This window comes from Schistosoma haematobium, chromosome 4, assembly GCF_000699445.3.
Source record: "Schistosoma haematobium chromosome 4, whole genome shotgun sequence".
Lineage (NCBI taxonomy): Eukaryota > Metazoa > Platyhelminthes > Trematoda > Strigeidida > Schistosomatidae > Schistosoma > Schistosoma haematobium.
Genome location: NC_067199.1, coordinates 38,703,536 through 38,722,959, shown reverse-complemented (window position 1 = coordinate 38,722,959; position 19,424 = coordinate 38,703,536). Strand labels below are relative to the sequence as shown.

General features: G+C 31.4%; 2 protein-coding genes across 3 annotated transcripts in view; one reads left to right on the top strand and one right to left on the bottom strand.

The window, feature by feature from the left end:
* MS3_00008022 (uncharacterized protein) overlaps positions 1-19,424 on the top strand; it is a 107,696-nt gene that overhangs the window by 50,774 nt on the left and 37,498 nt on the right. For both annotated transcript variants that reach the window (XM_051216360.1, XM_051216359.1), the window contains 2 exons: positions 16,140-16,743; positions 18,603-18,713. In XM_051216360.1, coding sequence (XP_051066939.1) covers positions 16,140-16,743; positions 18,603-18,713 — 715 coding nt within the window. The remainder of the gene's footprint in view (positions 1-16,139; positions 16,744-18,602; positions 18,714-19,424) is intronic.
* Positions 9,423-11,255, bottom strand: MS3_00008023 (uncharacterized protein; the record flags this gene model as incomplete). Its single annotated transcript, XM_035732492.1, has 1 exon — positions 9,423-11,255. The coding sequence occupies one exon, from the start codon at positions 11,253-11,255 to the stop codon at positions 9,423-9,425; it is 1,833 nt and encodes a 610-aa protein (XP_035587180.1).

Here is a 19,424-nt window from a genome sequence, read left to right as displayed (position 1 = left end):
TCACGTGTCATCCCATCAATCGAAATCCTGATACTAATTTGGTATATCTCGCATCCACTATTTCCTTGATAGCTAATTGTCTCTGACTTGGCCAGTGGTGCTCTCGACCAGCACAATTGACATTGAACCTACAAATAGGTTAAAAAATGGTCCACTATTCGCTAGCCCCTCCCTGTGCGCTACCTTAAGTCAAAAAGTGGCAATCAACCTCTTAGTTATTTATATTTCAAATAGACGTGGTTCAGTTACAGATATTATGCACCCCACCACTTCATAAAATAAAATAACACCTATCCACGAACGAGCTAAAAATAAATTGAAACTAGGAAAGAGTTTAGGTAATCGACTGGCAACAAATCAGAAATAATAGGTCGAACCACATTAGTTTATGGGTTGACCAGAAGTTTATGAAAAGATATATATATATATATATATATATATATATATATATATATATATATATATAGCGAATAAAGCAGTTCCAACTTCTACAATATTCCTTCCGGTATAACAGCCATATTGCAATTTGACTGACAGAATTTACTTATCACTAAAACACAACACAAACATAACATTGGTCTCTATTTACTGATCAATGCAATTTTTAACATTCATCACCTAAATATTTTATTCAGTTAATCAGAATGGAATATGTTTTAAACGTATGTAGTGGGTTTTCAAATTTGAACAGATTCAGTAATTATAGAAAGTCATTGAGTTCATAAAAAAATAATGTGCATCTTAAATTTCCACTGAACCATTTTGAAAATTCTTGGATTTTAAAGTATTGAATTATTTCTGCGTGTATTTTCGAGGTTTTTTTTTCCATCGACTTCTTTTCAAAAGTAAATCGTGTGGTTATTATGAGATACTGCACAATAACAGCTTATTTGTACCGTACCCAAGCCTATTATTCTCACTTTCATGACTTGTAATAACCACTCCCATTTTTAGTGTAATTGCTATCATGAAATAACAGACTTTCATGTTTTTTCCTGTGATGTGATTTTGACTGTTACTTATACACATAGATCGTATCAATTTAAAGCAGATTTACCGGTATTTATGGTGTTAGTAAAAGTTACATGATGATAATATACTTGAGGGATATTTATTTCCACAAACAAGGTTCCAGTTATCATTCGTTTTAGTTCTCTATTTGTAAACCCTTTTGAAAAATTGTAACCAGATATTTATTTTATATCAGAAGGGTTTTTTGTGAATATTATAGTAATTCCAATGGTTGAGATCATGAGTCAATTGAAGCCAGACCACCATGGAAAACCTGGAAGCACTGGACGGCCGTTTCGTGATTTTACTTGTTTATTGTTATAATATTAAAAGTTGTTTTCAGTAGTTTTATATAGAATGATCATTTGAACACAGATGTTAATGTGAAATCTAAAATTAAGTCAAACATATTGTTTAATCAAAGATAGATAGTGGGTAACAATGGAATCCAAGACCCTCGTTTCGTCCTATTTGGGACTCGTCAGCTGGATGTGCCTGCATCTCAGAGTTGATGTCCATTCTGGAACTCGAACTCAGTACCGTTCGATTCAAACGCCATCGCGTTATCCATTTAGATACTGAGTCCACTGCTGGTGTAATAGGGTGAAGTTTAAATTCACTTGGTGTTGTTTTACTTATATCTTCCCATTGTTATTTAGGACTGTAATTGCTCAGTCTCATTGTTTAATGTTTTTTTATCTTTCAATTTTCTATGGTTTTAAATTTTTTTATGATGAAATTAGTCTTCATTTAAGTTTGATAAAATATAATGATTGCCATAGACACTATGCAGATTTTCGGTCGAAATTTGAATCATTAACAAACAAACTAGTGATTTTACATGTTCATTTTCAATGTATACCCGTTTTTGTTTTGTGTTTTACATTCAGTTCTAATTCATAATATTACAGATTCCACAATCTGCCAGCAAATATAAACTTAGATATCTAGTTCCCTTAAATTTTGGTTTCATATTGGAATGTTTAGGAATTAAAACAATTCTATAGGCTTTACTTGTACACTACTGTTTGATTATTTTATAAATTGTTTATTTATTATGCAGAATCTTGGCTCAGTGGGTTATGATGCTTTAACTTTCATTTTAGGCAACTAGTTAGTATCATTAGCGATCACACAAAGGTTCTAGGTCGTGTTTAAGTACCTGATGAATAAGTTAGCTAGAATTGATTAAATTCTAGCCAATGAGCATTGAATCAATTCGGGAAGGACTTATACTTAACATTATATAACTTATTTCTCTTGTCTTTTTTTGAATTCATTCTCCACATTTTCAGTTTACGTGACTAACTAGATTAATTATTTTTCTAATTAATCCATAAGACATTTCATTAACAAATACACTTACATTTGATAAGAAAAGACAAGTATAAAACATATCATACCCTTGTTTACTTACCTTTTTTCAATGAAAAAATAATAGCAAAACATATCTTTACCTTCCTCGCCTCTCATCTTTTTCGATTGTCTTGTTCATTTGCTACCTTTCACAATATTAACATATAAGAAGAAGAACAATAACAAAGCGACAATTTTTCACCCAATATGTTCTCATTCTGATGGATTTCTATCACGTTATTCTTTATACTCAGACTATATGTACATATATATGTATATAATTAAACCTTTTGTTCTATGTTGTTTACTAAATAATTGAGTGCATTATTTATTTATTTATTTATTTACCATCTATATATGTTTTCATAAAATGTTTGTTTATCCTTTCATAATATTCAGTAAACAATTTCTCTACTGTTATTTCATATAATTCCTATAATTCATGAGTTTGAAATGATGTAAAACGGTTCTTGGCAATGTTTGAATACTATTTTCAGTTTCGATTTTGTGTAAAATAAACGAAGCGTTCTTTGTTTTGATTTTTTGATTTTTGTCAGTTTATCTTTCTTATGAATGGAAAAATTGTTCGGTTCGTGTGTGCGTGTGTGTGTGTGTATTTTGTGAGTAGCCCGTTTACAGTTTAATGTTTTCTTCTATTCAGTTATCAGTTTTCATTTAAGGAATTTTTAGTTTCTGAGACGTAAAGAAAAGATATCCAACATAGCATTGTAGATATTTCCAATATATTTTCATTTACATTATTACTGTAAAGTTTACAAAGTGTTATGTGGAAAACTGGCAGGAACCTATGCCTGCATTCACTCTTCGAAGTGGATAGTTGTGTTGAGTGCTTATCCCACGAACTAATAAAATTAATATACGTATATTAAAAGCCAGGACGGGAAATATCAACCTTAACCATTGTTAGAGCCCATGCCATTTCTAGCGCGCTATAAAAGTGTAGGTTTACTAAGCTTCGGTGAAGGCGGTTCTGTTTTGTGCCTATGAAACCTAGCCTATTTGAGTTGAAGATATTCAGCAATTCTCTGCGTTTGATCATTATTTTGTTTAAAGAATTGCTGGACATGTTAGCATTACTGAGGTAGGGCAATGTATTTTCATTCGCAGTGATGATTGATCACTTAGTCCCACTACCTTGAAATACCGGCTTCGGTGGCTTAAACATGTGTTCCGAATGTTATTCCTGCGATTCTCACATCAGTTATTGATTTCTCACCCTTTAGTTAGGTTCAAACATTTGAGAGGTGTTCCGATTATGATACAACATTGTGCTGAAGTATAAAAGAAAGTCGTATAAAACTAGTATCTGTCGACCCATCAGGATCCCCCTGTCTATGGTCCGAGAGGTTGTGCAGTTCACTATCTTCGAACGTTGTCACATAGTACTTAAAATAGAAGCTAATATTAACCATGTTGTAGCTTTTTTCATAAAATATAAACAGAATTCAATGCATTCAAAGAATATATTTTAGACTTATTTTAACTGAAATTGTTTCCACCATCATATACTAATCTTCATTTCCACTTTATTGATTTATTGAATTCTGATTATACTCCTTCCTTTATCACCACACAAAATTTCGTTTCCTTGTTTGTGTGTTGACTTTCTCTACTAGTAGATATTTGTATCAGTATTGAATTAACAAATACCGAATACTCAAATATTTGAGCGAACAACTATTTCTAATAACTTCATCGTCAGGTTCTATAGTTACAAGTTCATAATTGATACTTTACAATGGCCGAAATAAATCATGTGTTAGGAAATTTGACAATGTTGTATGTTAAAAATGGTGAACATTCGTATCTGTTACTACTTAATTACTTCAAAATTTTGTAAATTAGAAGGGTCATTTAAAAAAAAAGGTCAGAATGAGTTAAAGTGAAGCGTCAAGTCGCAATCAGTACAATAGTAACATAGCTAAAATGAAAATGAAAAAAATCGTGGTGTCAAGGTAATTACAATAAAAAATGAATGCCTGTGAATTGAGAAAGATGGATGTAAAGATGAAGATAGACGTAATTTAAAAAGTGAGAAGGGGTAATAGGTTTTTAATATTCAGTTTAGGTATCCGGTTGTCTATTCGTGGGTCAAATTAAACATAGTGACTGGATATACCTTTTCTGGATACACAAGTTCGATCTTCTGGAGTTGATCCAGATGGCTTCGGCTATGTAGCTTTTTGAGATAGATTCTTTGGAACTTGATATACAACAGAGAAAGCTTCCTCTGTTTTGATATGATGTTCACTATCTACCGAATGAGAAGGAATAGTACTGTGGATCGATTTATTAACTCCTTTTCCCAACCATGTTCCCAAACACGCATGGATAAGGCCCTTTGAGCACGGCTTATGTAACTAGCTCCATAAGAGCAGTCGAATTGGTATACACACATGGAGGAGCCCATCATCGGTAGCCTATCCTTAATTTATTGTGTAAGTAATGGTTTATTTGAGAAAATCATATGTAACTTGGCGACTTGAAACGTCTTTTCAACAGATCTTTTGAGTCGACATGTTAAAATATCACCCTCTATGTCCCCTTTAAAATCCGGTTTCAGATATAGAGTTTTTTTTACTGACTGCGTCACAATTTCTTTTTTCCACCTTCCACTAGGAATTTTCTGACAAAATTATCTGGATAGTCATCATTTCTTAATGTGTTCTTTTGTATGTCTATTTCGCTGTCTACACCATCCTCAGAACATAACAGCTTGATTCTATGGCTGAGACATTTAACCATATTTATTTCGTATTGAAGAGGTGCGAAGTTTTGGAAATGGGTATACTTTCTCGTCCATGTATTTTCTTTTTAAATATATTTCTTTTTTGAAACCATCTATCCTTCCAGAAAGTAGGACAATATTGAGATCTATACTATTGCCTTTCTCCTCTTGGTTGGTGAATTCAACAAGTGAGTGGAAGTTAAGTAAAAAGTACAACATCTCTTGTTTGTCGATATTTCCGTCATATACGATTAGTGTGTCATCTATGTATTGATAGTAATAATCTAGCTTACTTAGGATGTCTTTCAACGGTTCATTTTCTGGTTTGGCCAGAAAAATATTAGCAAGGATCGGGCCTAGGGGTAATCCCATTGATACTCCGTCTACTTGTCTGTAAAATTCGTTGTTAAATATCAATTAGATATTCATTTCAACAGTAGTTCCTTCATTTTACTTACTGAGAACAATATCTTTATTGTCTTTTCCAGCAATTGTTCACATATGTAATCGATAGTTTCAGTCAGGGGAATGTTAGAAAACAAAAATGCTATGTCTGGTTATGACAAGGTTTTGCCATTTATATTCGTTTTTATTGTATCCATAAATTCAAATACATCTTTAACGCTATACTTAACCAATTCTTGGCGTAATGGTTCTAATAATTTCACCAACCATTTTGCTGTTGAATAGTATGTTAAGTTTGACGTGTCCAGAATTGGGCATAAAGGAACTCCAGGTTTATGAATCTTAGGTAGGTCATAAAAAAAGAAGCATCTAGCACTTATATGACAGAAAAATGGATAACTAAATTGTAGAGTTTTCATTATTCAATCTAGACAACATCATCACTCTAGCAGCAGCGCTTTTACATAAAGTAAAACGTTAAATATTGTTATCTAGAACAACATCAAAAAGCTTGAGACATAAATAATTTAATTAGTAGAATATAAGAACAGAATACATTGAACAAAAATTTCCATTTATTAGATACAATCACTACTTGTGATTTTATCTGTTGTCAATTCAGTAGTATATTACCGTCTCAACTATGACTAAAATTTTGTTTTTGTCATCATAGTCTGATTAATTTTTTTCAAATTTAGCCTTAATTAAAAATCTATCATATTCATTAGTTATATATGGAATAAACTATTTTTAAAAACATGATTATAATCTGCTTAATCTAAATAGTTCCACGTTTAGATTGTTTTGATCTGAATTCATAGATATTAGTTTCCTAATTAAAATTATGATACTTTATCAACAAATTACATCTTAGATTCAAACTTCATCACATCAACTTCATTGTAGACAGTCAAATATTATGACTGACCGGCTTTAACATGCTAATTATTAGTCAAATCTAAGTACATTAAACGTTCTTGATTATTGAGTTATTTTCGACTTATAATGATTTGATAACGATGTTTATCTACTATAACTGTATATGGAGGATCCACCTAAGGGAGTTGGAAAACCTTGGTTCCGAACCAATGGTGCACATAGTTTCCAGTATCCTGAAAGAACAATAAGCGTATGAACCAATCGTTAGTCACCGGCTACCATGAGACTATATATCTCCTTACGTTGCTCCACTGCCTTGTGGATTAGACCTTTAGGTCGAAGGCTCGAGGAGTGGTTCCCTAATAAAATCACGTGCTTCTGTTTGGGTACCCGGGCAGTATCCCAGCCCTCACATAGACCGAATGGTTTATGTGGCGCGTATCTGTTTGGTGCCTCTTTGTACCAATGTTTATGTGTTTAAATAAATAACTGTAAGAACGGTCACTATTATTAATATTATCAACTGCTTTGCCAGAAACATCTTTTTGTTCTTGGCTTCGGACCATATTTTAAATTATGAAGACTAGTGACATTATCTGGTTGCTTAAACGGAAATAAATGAAGTGGGGTTCGATGTAATAGCTGAAAGCCAAATCCCTAAAACCAATCAAAACACACTATTGATTCACTAGATAATAATGAGAATATTTTATGCAGTTATGGTATTGAGAGTTGAAGAATACACATTGATTAACAGTCTATTAGATAACTGTAAGTTGACATCGGTAATAAATTGTGCATCTCATTACGGTTTTAATTTATTTGACACTAATAAGCATAATGTTTTTGTTACGTTTATATAGTCTTGAAGGTTCATGTTTGCCTAAAACAACAATCAACCTGATTCATTTAAATACAGCAATTGATTAACAATAGATGTATTTTGTCTCAAATACTGTTAAAGGTGGGTAGCGGCTGTTACATCCCGGTTACTCACACCACTAGAATAATCTTTGGTCATAAGGAACTTGGAAAGAAGACTGAATTAGTAGTGCTCTTCGCGACCTAGGGACATCTCAAGGAATGACTTCTTGATTTCGGTCATACATGCCTTTTGATTAGTAGGTACTGATGTGTTAGTTTTATTCTTTAATGACCTTACTGCTGGTAACAAAAATCTGTGGAGCTAGGTGAGGTGTGTTGTTTTTTAGAACCGAACTTTTCTAATCCCCTTCTGTTGTGGTATGACATTAACTACTGCAGATGCTGGTTGTCTGGGTGAAATAGTTTACCGTTTTAACTCCTCAATACAGTTATATCTGAGACAATATGAGTCTGTTCTTGAACCTTAAGATATTGCATTTTGTTTTAACGTCATTCAAATCATCTCTCTGGTATGATAGAATCTAATTAAACAAATGTTCTACGCATTATGGCTTGATTGGATCATCACGATAGGTACTCTTGACCGTGATGTACTTAGGATGTAGAATTTTATATTTCTTAACTCCAAATTCGAATCTATTTTCGGTCGATCCATCATTTTAACTATTTATACACATTTTAGCAAAAAAAGACAGAAACGGTTAAATATTTTCTTTAGAATTCGATATATATATATATATATATATATATATATATATATATATATATATTGTATCCCAACGAAAATAACGAAAGGTAACTGTTGGGATCTATCTATGGACTAATATTATACTCATATTCTTATTGTATAACTATTAAGTGACTACACTATATGTATATTGATACTCCTTTGGTTATAATTTTCTATTTGACCTGTTGACTATTATCATACAATTTACTATTCTTGAAATATTGCCAATTTATTAGTAACAGTTTCTCACAATCACGGTCACTTCCGGTTAGATCTTGTTTGTACAAGATTATTTTATGTTGTGATGTGGTCTAATTTGTTTGTATGTAAACTCGGTACGTTTGAAGTATATGATTCGTATTGCGAAGGCTGAGATTGGCGTTCTGGACTTAACAGGCAGGGCTAAGTGAAAAAGACCAATCGGAACTCCAGGCCGCTTGTAGTGGTTTATGCGTTATTAATTTGGTCGTATAAGTCAGCGTATATAAATTGGCAATCGTATGTCGCGAGAATCGTATAACTAATGACATAACTATATATATATATATATATATATATATATATATATATATATATATATATATATATCGTTGAGAATGATTACATAAATCACTATTAGTTTGACAACTCTTTCCATATCAAACTATAAACATTGTCTTATTGAGATTTCTCTGTAGTAGACGGGCGAAAAACAACAACTCTTTACTACTGCTAATAAACTAATTCGTCAGAACTCTGTCAGCCAGCAAGCAATAATAATTTTTATTATTATGTCATAAAATGCGTATTATTCTTATATTTATACATTATTACCATTATCATGCTTTCACATATAATTAATGCTTTTGTATGTATATGTTTGTTATTCAGTAGAAAAAAATCTTACACTTCTCTCTTTCTACACCTCAGAATACATAGTTATGTACACCGCTTACTTGTTCAGAAAGAAGATTTCGTTTCCTCTTGTTCATCGATGCTCTTTCTCTTGTATTTTCATTGTGTCACTCTTATTTGAATTTTTTTACTTGTGACAATGTTGTGAAGTGATGGTATTATGTAATGATTAATCTTTAAAATAAGTCCATAAATAATTATGTTCATAATATCTAGTGTTATATGGTATGGAGTGGAGTGGAGCAGTGAGAAAGGCAGTTATAAAGAGATATAATAGACTGAACTATAAAAATGGAAATAGTATTGCAGTGTAAAATTTTATGATTATGAAACGAAGAATTTTCCAATTATATTTGATATAATGAATGGAGCAAGAACCTAGAACAATAACAATACTGTTAATTTTGCGTAGTTTTCATGTAATGCCTACAACATGTGCTGATAATCATCAATCATATTTTTGTATATGACTTACTGTCTCAAAATAATGTTTACCTTGTCTGTATATAGGTGTTATTTAGATTCTTCCATTGCATTTTGTTGTATTGGTTGGTTGTCACATGACTGAGGATTTTCTTGTGGTTGTCGTTGTTGGTAGTGGTGATTATAGTGATAGTGAGGGTAACAGTTATGTCGTTGATGATGTTTACTGTTATTCTGTTGTTTTAGCTTATGAAGGTTTTCCATTTTATGTTTACAATAAATTGTTTTTTTATGTTTTTTCCATGATAACGGTAATAGTGTGATTCTTGTAGTTGATGTTGACGATGACGGTAATGTTGTACTAGTGGATAATAATGACGCTTTATTATTATATGAACAGTGTTTATTCTGTGAATAAATCATCTCATTTTGCTGATCATGATGGCTGCTAACATTATTAGTAGTAGTAGTAGTATCAATTGTAGGTGTAGGAGTTGTGTTAGTAATGATACTTTTGACGTGATTTAATTTACAATAAAAACAGCCTAATTGAAAGCATCGTTTTATCTTCTGGTATAATTCATGTAAATACATAATACACATACGACGAAATTTTAATCCAATTAACATGTAAATAAAAAAATTACTGGTACATCCAATTAAAATACATAATAATGCAGCTGGATAAGCATAATAATAAAAATCTGGTTCAGTAGACAGTGACGATTCTGTGGTTGTTGTTGATGATGTCGTCAGTGTTGTTGTTATATTAGTATTTTCATTTGACAATTGATCCGATTGTGTAATTTCAGTTAATAACTCCCAAAATTCATAACAAAAACATATTGTTGTCGGTGTTTCACATAAAATAAATATTGAAATTACACCAATCAATGTTAATGTTACACTTCGATTATGTGCATGATGTTGTGTCTGATGATGATTATGCTGAAGATATGGTGTTGATGATAATGTTGATGAACTTCGTGATGTCATCATTTCTCGTTTATTGGACTTCATATTATTATTATTATTACTATTACAGAAAGAATTACAATGTTTATTTGTTGATTTATTAAATAATAAACCTGTACTATCTTCACGTAAACGTTGTATTGTTGCTTGTCTTACACGTAATATTAAACCAATATTTAATATAATTAATATATTTAATGGTATAATAAATGTAATGACTTGATCTAATACTTGTACATAAATAATTTTAAATGTTCTATACCATGTTTGTTTAATAAATATCTCTTCTAATTTATATTCTATACAATAATTATTAATTAATTGATTATATTGTTTATTGATTATTAATATACGATAACCTAATATTAAATTTGGTAATTTTAATATAAATGATAATATAAATATACTATATAATATACGTTTAGTTCTACCTAATGAACATAAATAGGTTGAATGTAATGGCCAACGTATGGCTAAATAACGTTGTAAACTTAATAATAATATTGTATAAATTTCTGATACTTTTATCCAACTTAATAAAAAATAAATTGGACTATCAGCATATTTAATTAAATTTAAATAAATTAATTGTTCTGTATATTTTTCATAATAATGTATTGCTACATAATATAAACTATATAATAATATAATTAATATATCTTCTGTAGCTAATGTAGCTAATATAAAATTAATTGAATTACGATTACTTATTGTATTTGATATCATTACTGTTGTTGTTGGTGGTGTTGCTGGTGTTGATGTAGATATGAATGTTCCACTTGTTGTTGTTGTTGTTGTTGTTGAATCACGTTTTAATACAATCAATGTAAGTAGATTAGCTGGAATGCCTAATATAGCTAATGAAATACTTACATGTGTGATAAGTATACCAGCTATACCAGATTGATAAGGATTTGTAAAATGACAAATTGTAGTTGAATTATTCATTCGTTTTATGTATGTTTGTGTTTGTGTGTGTAAATATTGCAATGATTATAAATGTTTTCTAGAATCAATCAAGTTATCACTATCCAAAATACATATAATCATTATATCACATTATGTAGCATGTATAATTTTAAAGAAATAGTTGAATTCATCTGTAACTACGTCTTTTAGCATAGGAAATTTATTTTAATAGAATTTGTTCAATTCCTAAAATTATTGTAATAATCCATTCATATATGAGTATTTGTTTAAATTCTCTTTAAATGACAACATTCTTTGCTGATGTTTCAATCACAGTCATGATCCTTATGTATATTCATATTTATATATTCTATCTGTGGATATTGACACACAAACATACATGGACACAAATTTATTTTTGAAAAAGAAAAACGCATACACACTAGCCTAGATGTCATTTCTGTTGGATATTACAATTGGGGAAACAGTCGGTTAAAATAAATTTTCTTTAAAAAAAGGTTAGACAATGTGTTTTTTTTTAGTTAAAACAACTGATTGGCTCTAGTTTCTGATTGGTAGATACAAAAATTTAATAGAGATCTGTAAAAGAAAAACAAACGTGTATTATGCGCATTTATACACATACATTGCTTGTTGTTTTTTAATGTTTAAGAAAATAGTGGCGTTCTGGGGAGGGGAGGGGAGGGGAGAAACAGAATCGGGTGGCTTTTTGTACATCGTTTTCGAACTTTTGAAACTAATGTTTTCTCGAAATTTGATTTTAGTGGAATAAAATAAAACAAAGTATTAATAATCATAATCAAGATAGGTGTGCATCTTTTTTTGGATGGAGAGTGGCGTAGTTTTGTTCTACAATCTGTTTAATTAGCCTTGTTGTTGTTGTTTTTTTTTATATTAAGACCACGAATTGATCCAAATCAGAAAACCGTTGAAATCCTGAAAGCATTAAATATATGTTTCATCATAATATAGGACTCTTCAGCAGTGCGTATACACGAGCTAGGTTCTAAGCCAAGGTCTTTTATCTCGTACGCTTCCAGACTTTCAGTGGTTGTTTAGCTAATTTCGACTCGTGACTTAAAATTTGAAAATGTTTTATCAGTTTATTACTATTAACAATTTACCCAGTTCTCAACTTGTTTGATACTACTAAGTTAATTCTTGGTAGCGGTACTTGCTTTATAATAGTCGTTTCAGATGCAATAACAGTTTGTAAAGCTATTTGTCACTTAAATGGATGCTCTTGGCGTCGTTCAGCTCTTTCATGATTAATCTGGAAAACAACAGTGATCGGTGTAGCTAAACCGTGTCAGATGTGAGACAGTTACCCACCGAAAACAATGGAAGATATCATCTGAATGTTATGAATTCATTGAAGTTAGATACTAACACCATAGGATGATGGCTCAGTTGTCTAGAAGTTAAGCTTTCGTACGTCGAAATGAAGGTCCCTAGTTCGAGTCTCATGCAGGATCGTGAATTCGCACTACTGATAAGTTTTATACTAGAACAGAACGGTTGTCCAGTGCTTCCAGGTATTAAATGGTGATCTAACTCAGATCGGTTTATGATTTCAATGAAATGGTAAATTTGTCTGTTTAGTTAAGTAAACATAAGAACTTGTACATAGTCTTCTTTACTGAAATCTATATTCAACAATCTCATGTTTTAATATTGCTACAGCTTAGTATGACTGGGCGTTTTAAATTTCTAATGGTTGAATCTGTATTCTATCTCGTCTGAATCAATATAAATTTTGTCTTTTAAAAATACTAATGTTGTATATCTATTTTATCATCAATGAATTGCTTGATTAAATTTATCAAGTAAACATGAACTCAATTCATCAATTTCTCACCTTCCATAATTAAAATTAAATGTGAACTAATAAGAATACGACGTCTTCGAGGTCGTTGGCGAGAGTTCCGGGAAGAATAAGAATACTATTTCACATGAGATTTATTTTACATTATGGAATAACTCGTGTTTTTATTGTTTAAATGAAACAATAATCCAGTAATCCATAGCGATCTTATGGAGTCTTTAAATACTCATTCTTCACGACAACAGTATTTGTTCTAATGGTTTGATTTCTTTTCAATTTAAATGGATTATGATCACAAGTTTTCCGTAATCAAGTAATCAATTCTTTTTTCGCTTATATGTATATAAGCAGTCCCATTAGATAGGTTTTAAAATCTTTAAATAGAAACTAACTAATCTCATTTATTCTCATGTATACACTGTTCTGTAGATTAGACTAAAATTGACTGATTATTTTATCTAAAATGTTTTTGTGGATTCATGTTTCATGTATAAAACGGTTTAAATCCTTTTTCTAGTTTTGATCATGGACTAATCTAAGTTAGATAGACCTTGAGAACTGAAAAGTACTAGAGAGTTGTTTTGTTCTAGTATGTAGCTCCTTAACTCTGTGTATACACATACTTCACTAGGAATCGAACACAGAACGTTCAGGTCTCGTGATAAACGCTTAACGTTTAGATCACTCAGCTGGTATTTAATGGTTTACATGTCTAACTCTTATACATTTTCAATATTTCAGTTCTGTGTACTTGATATTGTTTGACTGACACTAGTTATTAGATCAAGTGTGTACATTGTAAGCTGTTTGTCTAGCAGTTCAAACAGAAGCTCTCTATAAAAAGTTTGTAGTGATGGTAATGTTTAGAAAAATAATAAAAGCATCATGATGAAATGAAACGATGTAAAAAAAAAAAAACACTAATCACACCACCCTATGAAACTGTAAAGGGTATTCACCATTCAATTTAAACGCTATGATGTAGCCTTCTGTTTATTAATGCTTGAAAATAGATAAGAAATGATAATCATATTCAATATACAATCATACGTTTATTTTTCTCAATATGATCAGATATTAAATGACGATAGATAAGTGAATTTATTAAGCACCATTATCATAATTATGCAACTGATTATCATCATAATTATTGTATTCATTAGTGCTTGAAGAATTTAACATAGTCATTTATTGCGTGTAACAAAAAGAAGCAAATTGGAAAACGAAAAAATCTATTTAAAATTCTATAATGAGTAAAACAAAAATTTTTAGTCGTTTGATAAATATATTTCTATAGAAGGATAGAAAAGATTGCATAATGAATTGATTCGAGACTTCAGTTATCAAATGTGACTACGCAATAATCAAGGGATAAGAGAAGAATAGGACGATGGAAATAATTTACGGGTCAGAATGAGGAAAGATAGTCGTCCACTTGACAGATATGAAGAAAGACAAAAAACGCGAAATTCATAATAATAACTGAATAATATTTTGAAAAATTATTAAAGGATAATAATAACTGATCACAGTTTAAAACTACAAAACACTAATTTGAAAAATCACACCAAAACACCACAAAGGAGAATTAGGGCCAAGGAAGGAAGTTCGAGCTTGAATTGGTGGATCTCCAATGCTTCAGAAGTGCACAGGTTTTTGATTCGACCTCCCTTCTATCCAGTTCCTTTGATTAAGTAGAATATTTTAAAAGGAGACTCCTTCGGAGCGCTTGGAAAGTGATCGCTTTGTGCGACCAATATAACTTGCCCCACAGGAGCAAGTAAATTTATAGATGCACATTGGTGTGGCCCAAAGCGGAAGTTTATCCTTAACACATTCATGAATAGTAGGTCGGCTTGAGAAAACAATACGGAGCTTAGCTGAATAGAACGTTTTATTCAGGGATTTTCAGATCCGTTTATTCAAGATTTTCAGCAGCCGTGTCTTCTTTAAATTCCATATTCATAAAAAGGGTTTTCGTTTGTACTGTCGGTGATTTTTCATGATGTCTAGCTGTTAAGTCGCTATCGAAGAATCTAGATGGATAACCATTCCTAATGAGAGTCTCTTGAAATTGAAGTTGTTCCTCATCTATTGTGTCAGTAGAACATATTCGCCTGATCCCTGAGGATAAAGAGTGAATTAAGTTCCTCTTTCTACTCGGTGGGACCCAACTATGGAAATTCGTGCACTGCCAATTCCAGGTTGTCTTCCTATATATATACCTTTGTAAAAACCATCCAGCCTTATTTCCAGTCGGAAATCAAGAAAATGAAATTCGTTGTTTGCCTGTGCTTCCAAAGTGAATTGAATTGAGGGGTGACAATTATTGAAACTATTCAAAATTTCATTGAGGTTCATGTCTTATTCACAAATAATGAAAGTATCATCCATATATGACTTGTATAAACGAAATCTCTCAATTATTGGTTGAAGTACCGTACTTTCCAGATTGGTCATGAAATAATCAGGCAAGAAGGTGCCCAGTGGTGAACCCGATTGTAAAGAAGGTCGTATAGTTGGAAAATGACTCACCATGGAGTCAAGATGGTTGTTTTGTTCGATTGGGGACTCTTTAATTGGGTGTAGTATCTTCATCCCACTATTGATGTTCAAACAGATATTCGAAGGTCAGTGATTTCCGACGTCGAAACTAATACTGAGATGAAAGTAAATCCGACAGGACGAAATGCCTGTCTATGTTTGTAATGTTGTATGAAATGAGTTTAAATATCGGAAATCTAAATAATGAGGTCAAACCAGTGTATAACATTTGACTGAGAAGTCATTTACTATTTATCAGAATACTGTGTACTCTGTATCTGAGTTCTTAAGGTTGAAAGTTTAAAACACTTTATGCTGACGTCGAACACTGAACGAAGTTCAGATAACCACTATCTTGAGCAAATACGTTCAACTGATGAGTCCCAAATAGAATAAAACTTTCATCCTGTATCTTACTGTCAGATTATTTACAGTGAGTTGTTATCAATGTTGGCTAAATAAGTTGAACGGATTCTGATCTGTTTTATCGTTCTGTTTGTATGTCTTTTTCTTTAATTTTTTTTCTTTTCAAGATGTCCGTCACTTCTTCGTTTATTTCTACGTATATTGGAATCAAGTTTATTAGCATCCAGATCATATTGGGCACATAGACTTGTTGACAGAGTTCAATCTATACGTGGAACAAACACAAATTCAACGGTATATAATACCCAATCAACAACGTCTATGCCAGCAACAATGATTATGCTTTCTTCAACAAATGGTGGAACACCATTATCTGGTTCTCCTATTCCTAGTACTAATGCTGATTTGTTAAATCAAGATACATCTAGTTCAACCACAAACTATCCGAAATTTATTGGTTCTTCCAAATTAATTACTACTGATTCTGGCCAACAACAACAACAGGTTAACAGCATATCTACCGTCGCCCTAACAACATCATCAATAACTACCTCTCCTACGTCTACATCAGTAAATACAACTGTTTCTACTTCTAATACATTATCTTCTGCACAAATATTCAATGAATCTAATACAAATATTTCTCCTCAATCAGTAGTACCAATTAATAATGAAGAATGTGAACGTTTATGTACAAACATGTTATTAACACAAGATTCAACTATTATTCAGTTATTGCTAGAATATTGTTTACCAACAGAAGATGAAAAGGTAATCAATGTTCAATGGATTATTTCTTTATTCTGTTATGTTTTTTGTTTTCAATTTGTTTGTTTGTTTTTTATGTAATAACAATTGACAGTTTTCATATATACGTTGATAACTGCTAGCAGTTGGTACTTATAGATATTGTTGAACTCTTCTTGTGGACTAATTTAATCAAATAAATTGGGACAATAATAAGATATATATGTACAATAACGGTCCAGCACATTGATAACGTTGACTGTATAATATGATTTTTTTTACCAATGGACAGGTTTACATTCTAACAAAGAAAAATACATTAGGCACAGATCGGTATAGTATTTCATGAGATACCCACTAACCTGACATATATAACATTGATTACTACCCAGTGATCAATCAATTTTAAATACCATTTAACTGTTTATTAAATAAGAGGTCTAAATAAACTATGTTATAATCAACTATTGTGTTACAGATCGTTATCAAAAATAAAATATCAGTCCAACTCATCAGCGAAAACGAAGTCAAATAACGAAGCCAACAAACAGATCATCCTAGCATATGTAAAAGACATTTAAGAAATTATAAAAGGAAACGGTTATTGAAGTTGTTTGAAAATGGCTGTAGCGCATAAACTACCATAATTACTTCACAGTTGATCTTATGCAAAACAAAGGATACAATGACAAAAGTTGAAAAACTAAGCATCATCTACAAAATGGAACTGTTCCAATTGCAAGGAACACTACATCGAACAAAGTGGACAACCCTTTCATCTTCGTCTGAATGAACATCAACTAGTAGTCAAACATCATGATAAATCTATGTGGAGAGCTGTGGATGCACACTCAACTAGGAAAGTATTAAAATCTTAGATTGAGCAAATGCTAAGAACACGAGAATTTTTAGATGCTTGATACTCGAGTAAATTAACAAACACATCGAAATCAATCCAACTTATCAAACAATCAGAAAAATCATGGAATGCTGTAGGTCTAGGAATCAGACTAGAAAGATAATCAAAATAAAGATGCAAACAATGAAAGATGAAAGATCTACAATAACCATTTAAGATTGAGGTTAACAGGAAAAGTTGTTTATCATATATGAAGAAATTCGAATACTGCATTTCTACCTGAAGCTTGTAATGGTGATATCGTTCAGAAGAGCAACCGAAGTTCCATGATCATACCATCCAGCTTAGAAAATGAAACTCCACCAACATTTTTAAACAATTTATATTCTTTGCTCAATAATATGGTTAACTAATAGAAGTAGTAGTACTATTAATAGGATATTTTCAAATTAAATTATTCTGTCAGCGTTATAGAAATAATAATAAGCTACTCATTTCTTGTCTATATTGTGTTTTAAGAAGTCACTTAATTGATACTTGGAATAATGCTCAACTATACTTTCGAATGACGTTAGTCTGTTGATCCGTTTTAGCCAATCAGAAACACAGCAAATATAGATCAATGACTTATTTGTATTACGTTTCTATATTTTACTAGGCTATCATTATAAAGTGTGCACCAGCAACTCTCATCTATATATATATACGCATTGGTGTTGTACAGTATGGTCATTAAGTGTTCTCACATGGCCATGCATATACAACCACTACCCGAGAAGTCCTACTCACTGTCTTCTCGAGGCGGTGTTCTCTACGAAATTGAGAGGACAAAAAACGAATGTCTTCCGCTTTAACCGGGTTGGTGGACACGGAGGATTATATGTTTGGTGTCTCCTTGTGCTAATCTTTATGTGTTTAAATAAATAATAAATAAGTTGAATACTTATAATTGTTTATTTGTTATTCTGATTTACAGTATATTTACTTGTCTATTTTTCTTACTACCCTTTCTTTTATCATTTAGAAACTTGAATCAGAAATTAGTATTCTTCGTGAAATACGTATTACAATTTGTACATTTATACATTCATTATTCATTGCTCAACCTGTACTCGCAGAGATTATTGTTTGGCAAGTGAGTGGGGTTTATTTTTTTTCAAAGACTTGTTTATACATACACATGTATGTGCGTGTATATGTGTGCGTACATTATTATTATTATTAGAAGCTTTATTCAACATTATATTTTTGGTACAACATAGAATTCTCAGCATAAAGTGTTTCAACAAGTTTCCTTTTCTTATATCTTGATCGATTATGGCGATAAATTTTGAATGATGACGAGTTAGATGTTAGGAGTTCGGTAATCCACATTTGATTAATGTTCATTCGTTTCAATGCATATTGCCAGCCACCATGATGTCGTTGATTGTACCGTTCTGTATCCCGTATAGCGAAAGGTTGTAAACTTTTCATTAACGCGCCTGAATAGATTGTGAGCACAATAGACATAATGATGTGCTAAAACAAACAAAGAACAGATAACTTGATGAAATATCTAGATCGGAGGAACAGGTAGCCCAGATATTCAAGCAGGCCGCCAATTCGGATGAAAAAAAAGTGTATCAATAAATCTTTTTCTTATTGAAATGATTTTGGCATTTGTCTTATTCACTGTATGATTCCATTTGTTCCAGGTAATATTCATAGATAATTTATCATATACTATGGGAATTGATTGAAACCTTATTTACAAACTTGATACACCTAAAAGACGTTTGATTCTTTATTAAAGTGTACATTTTTAATCCCTTTTCTATACACTCAAAGAAGTTGAATATCATAA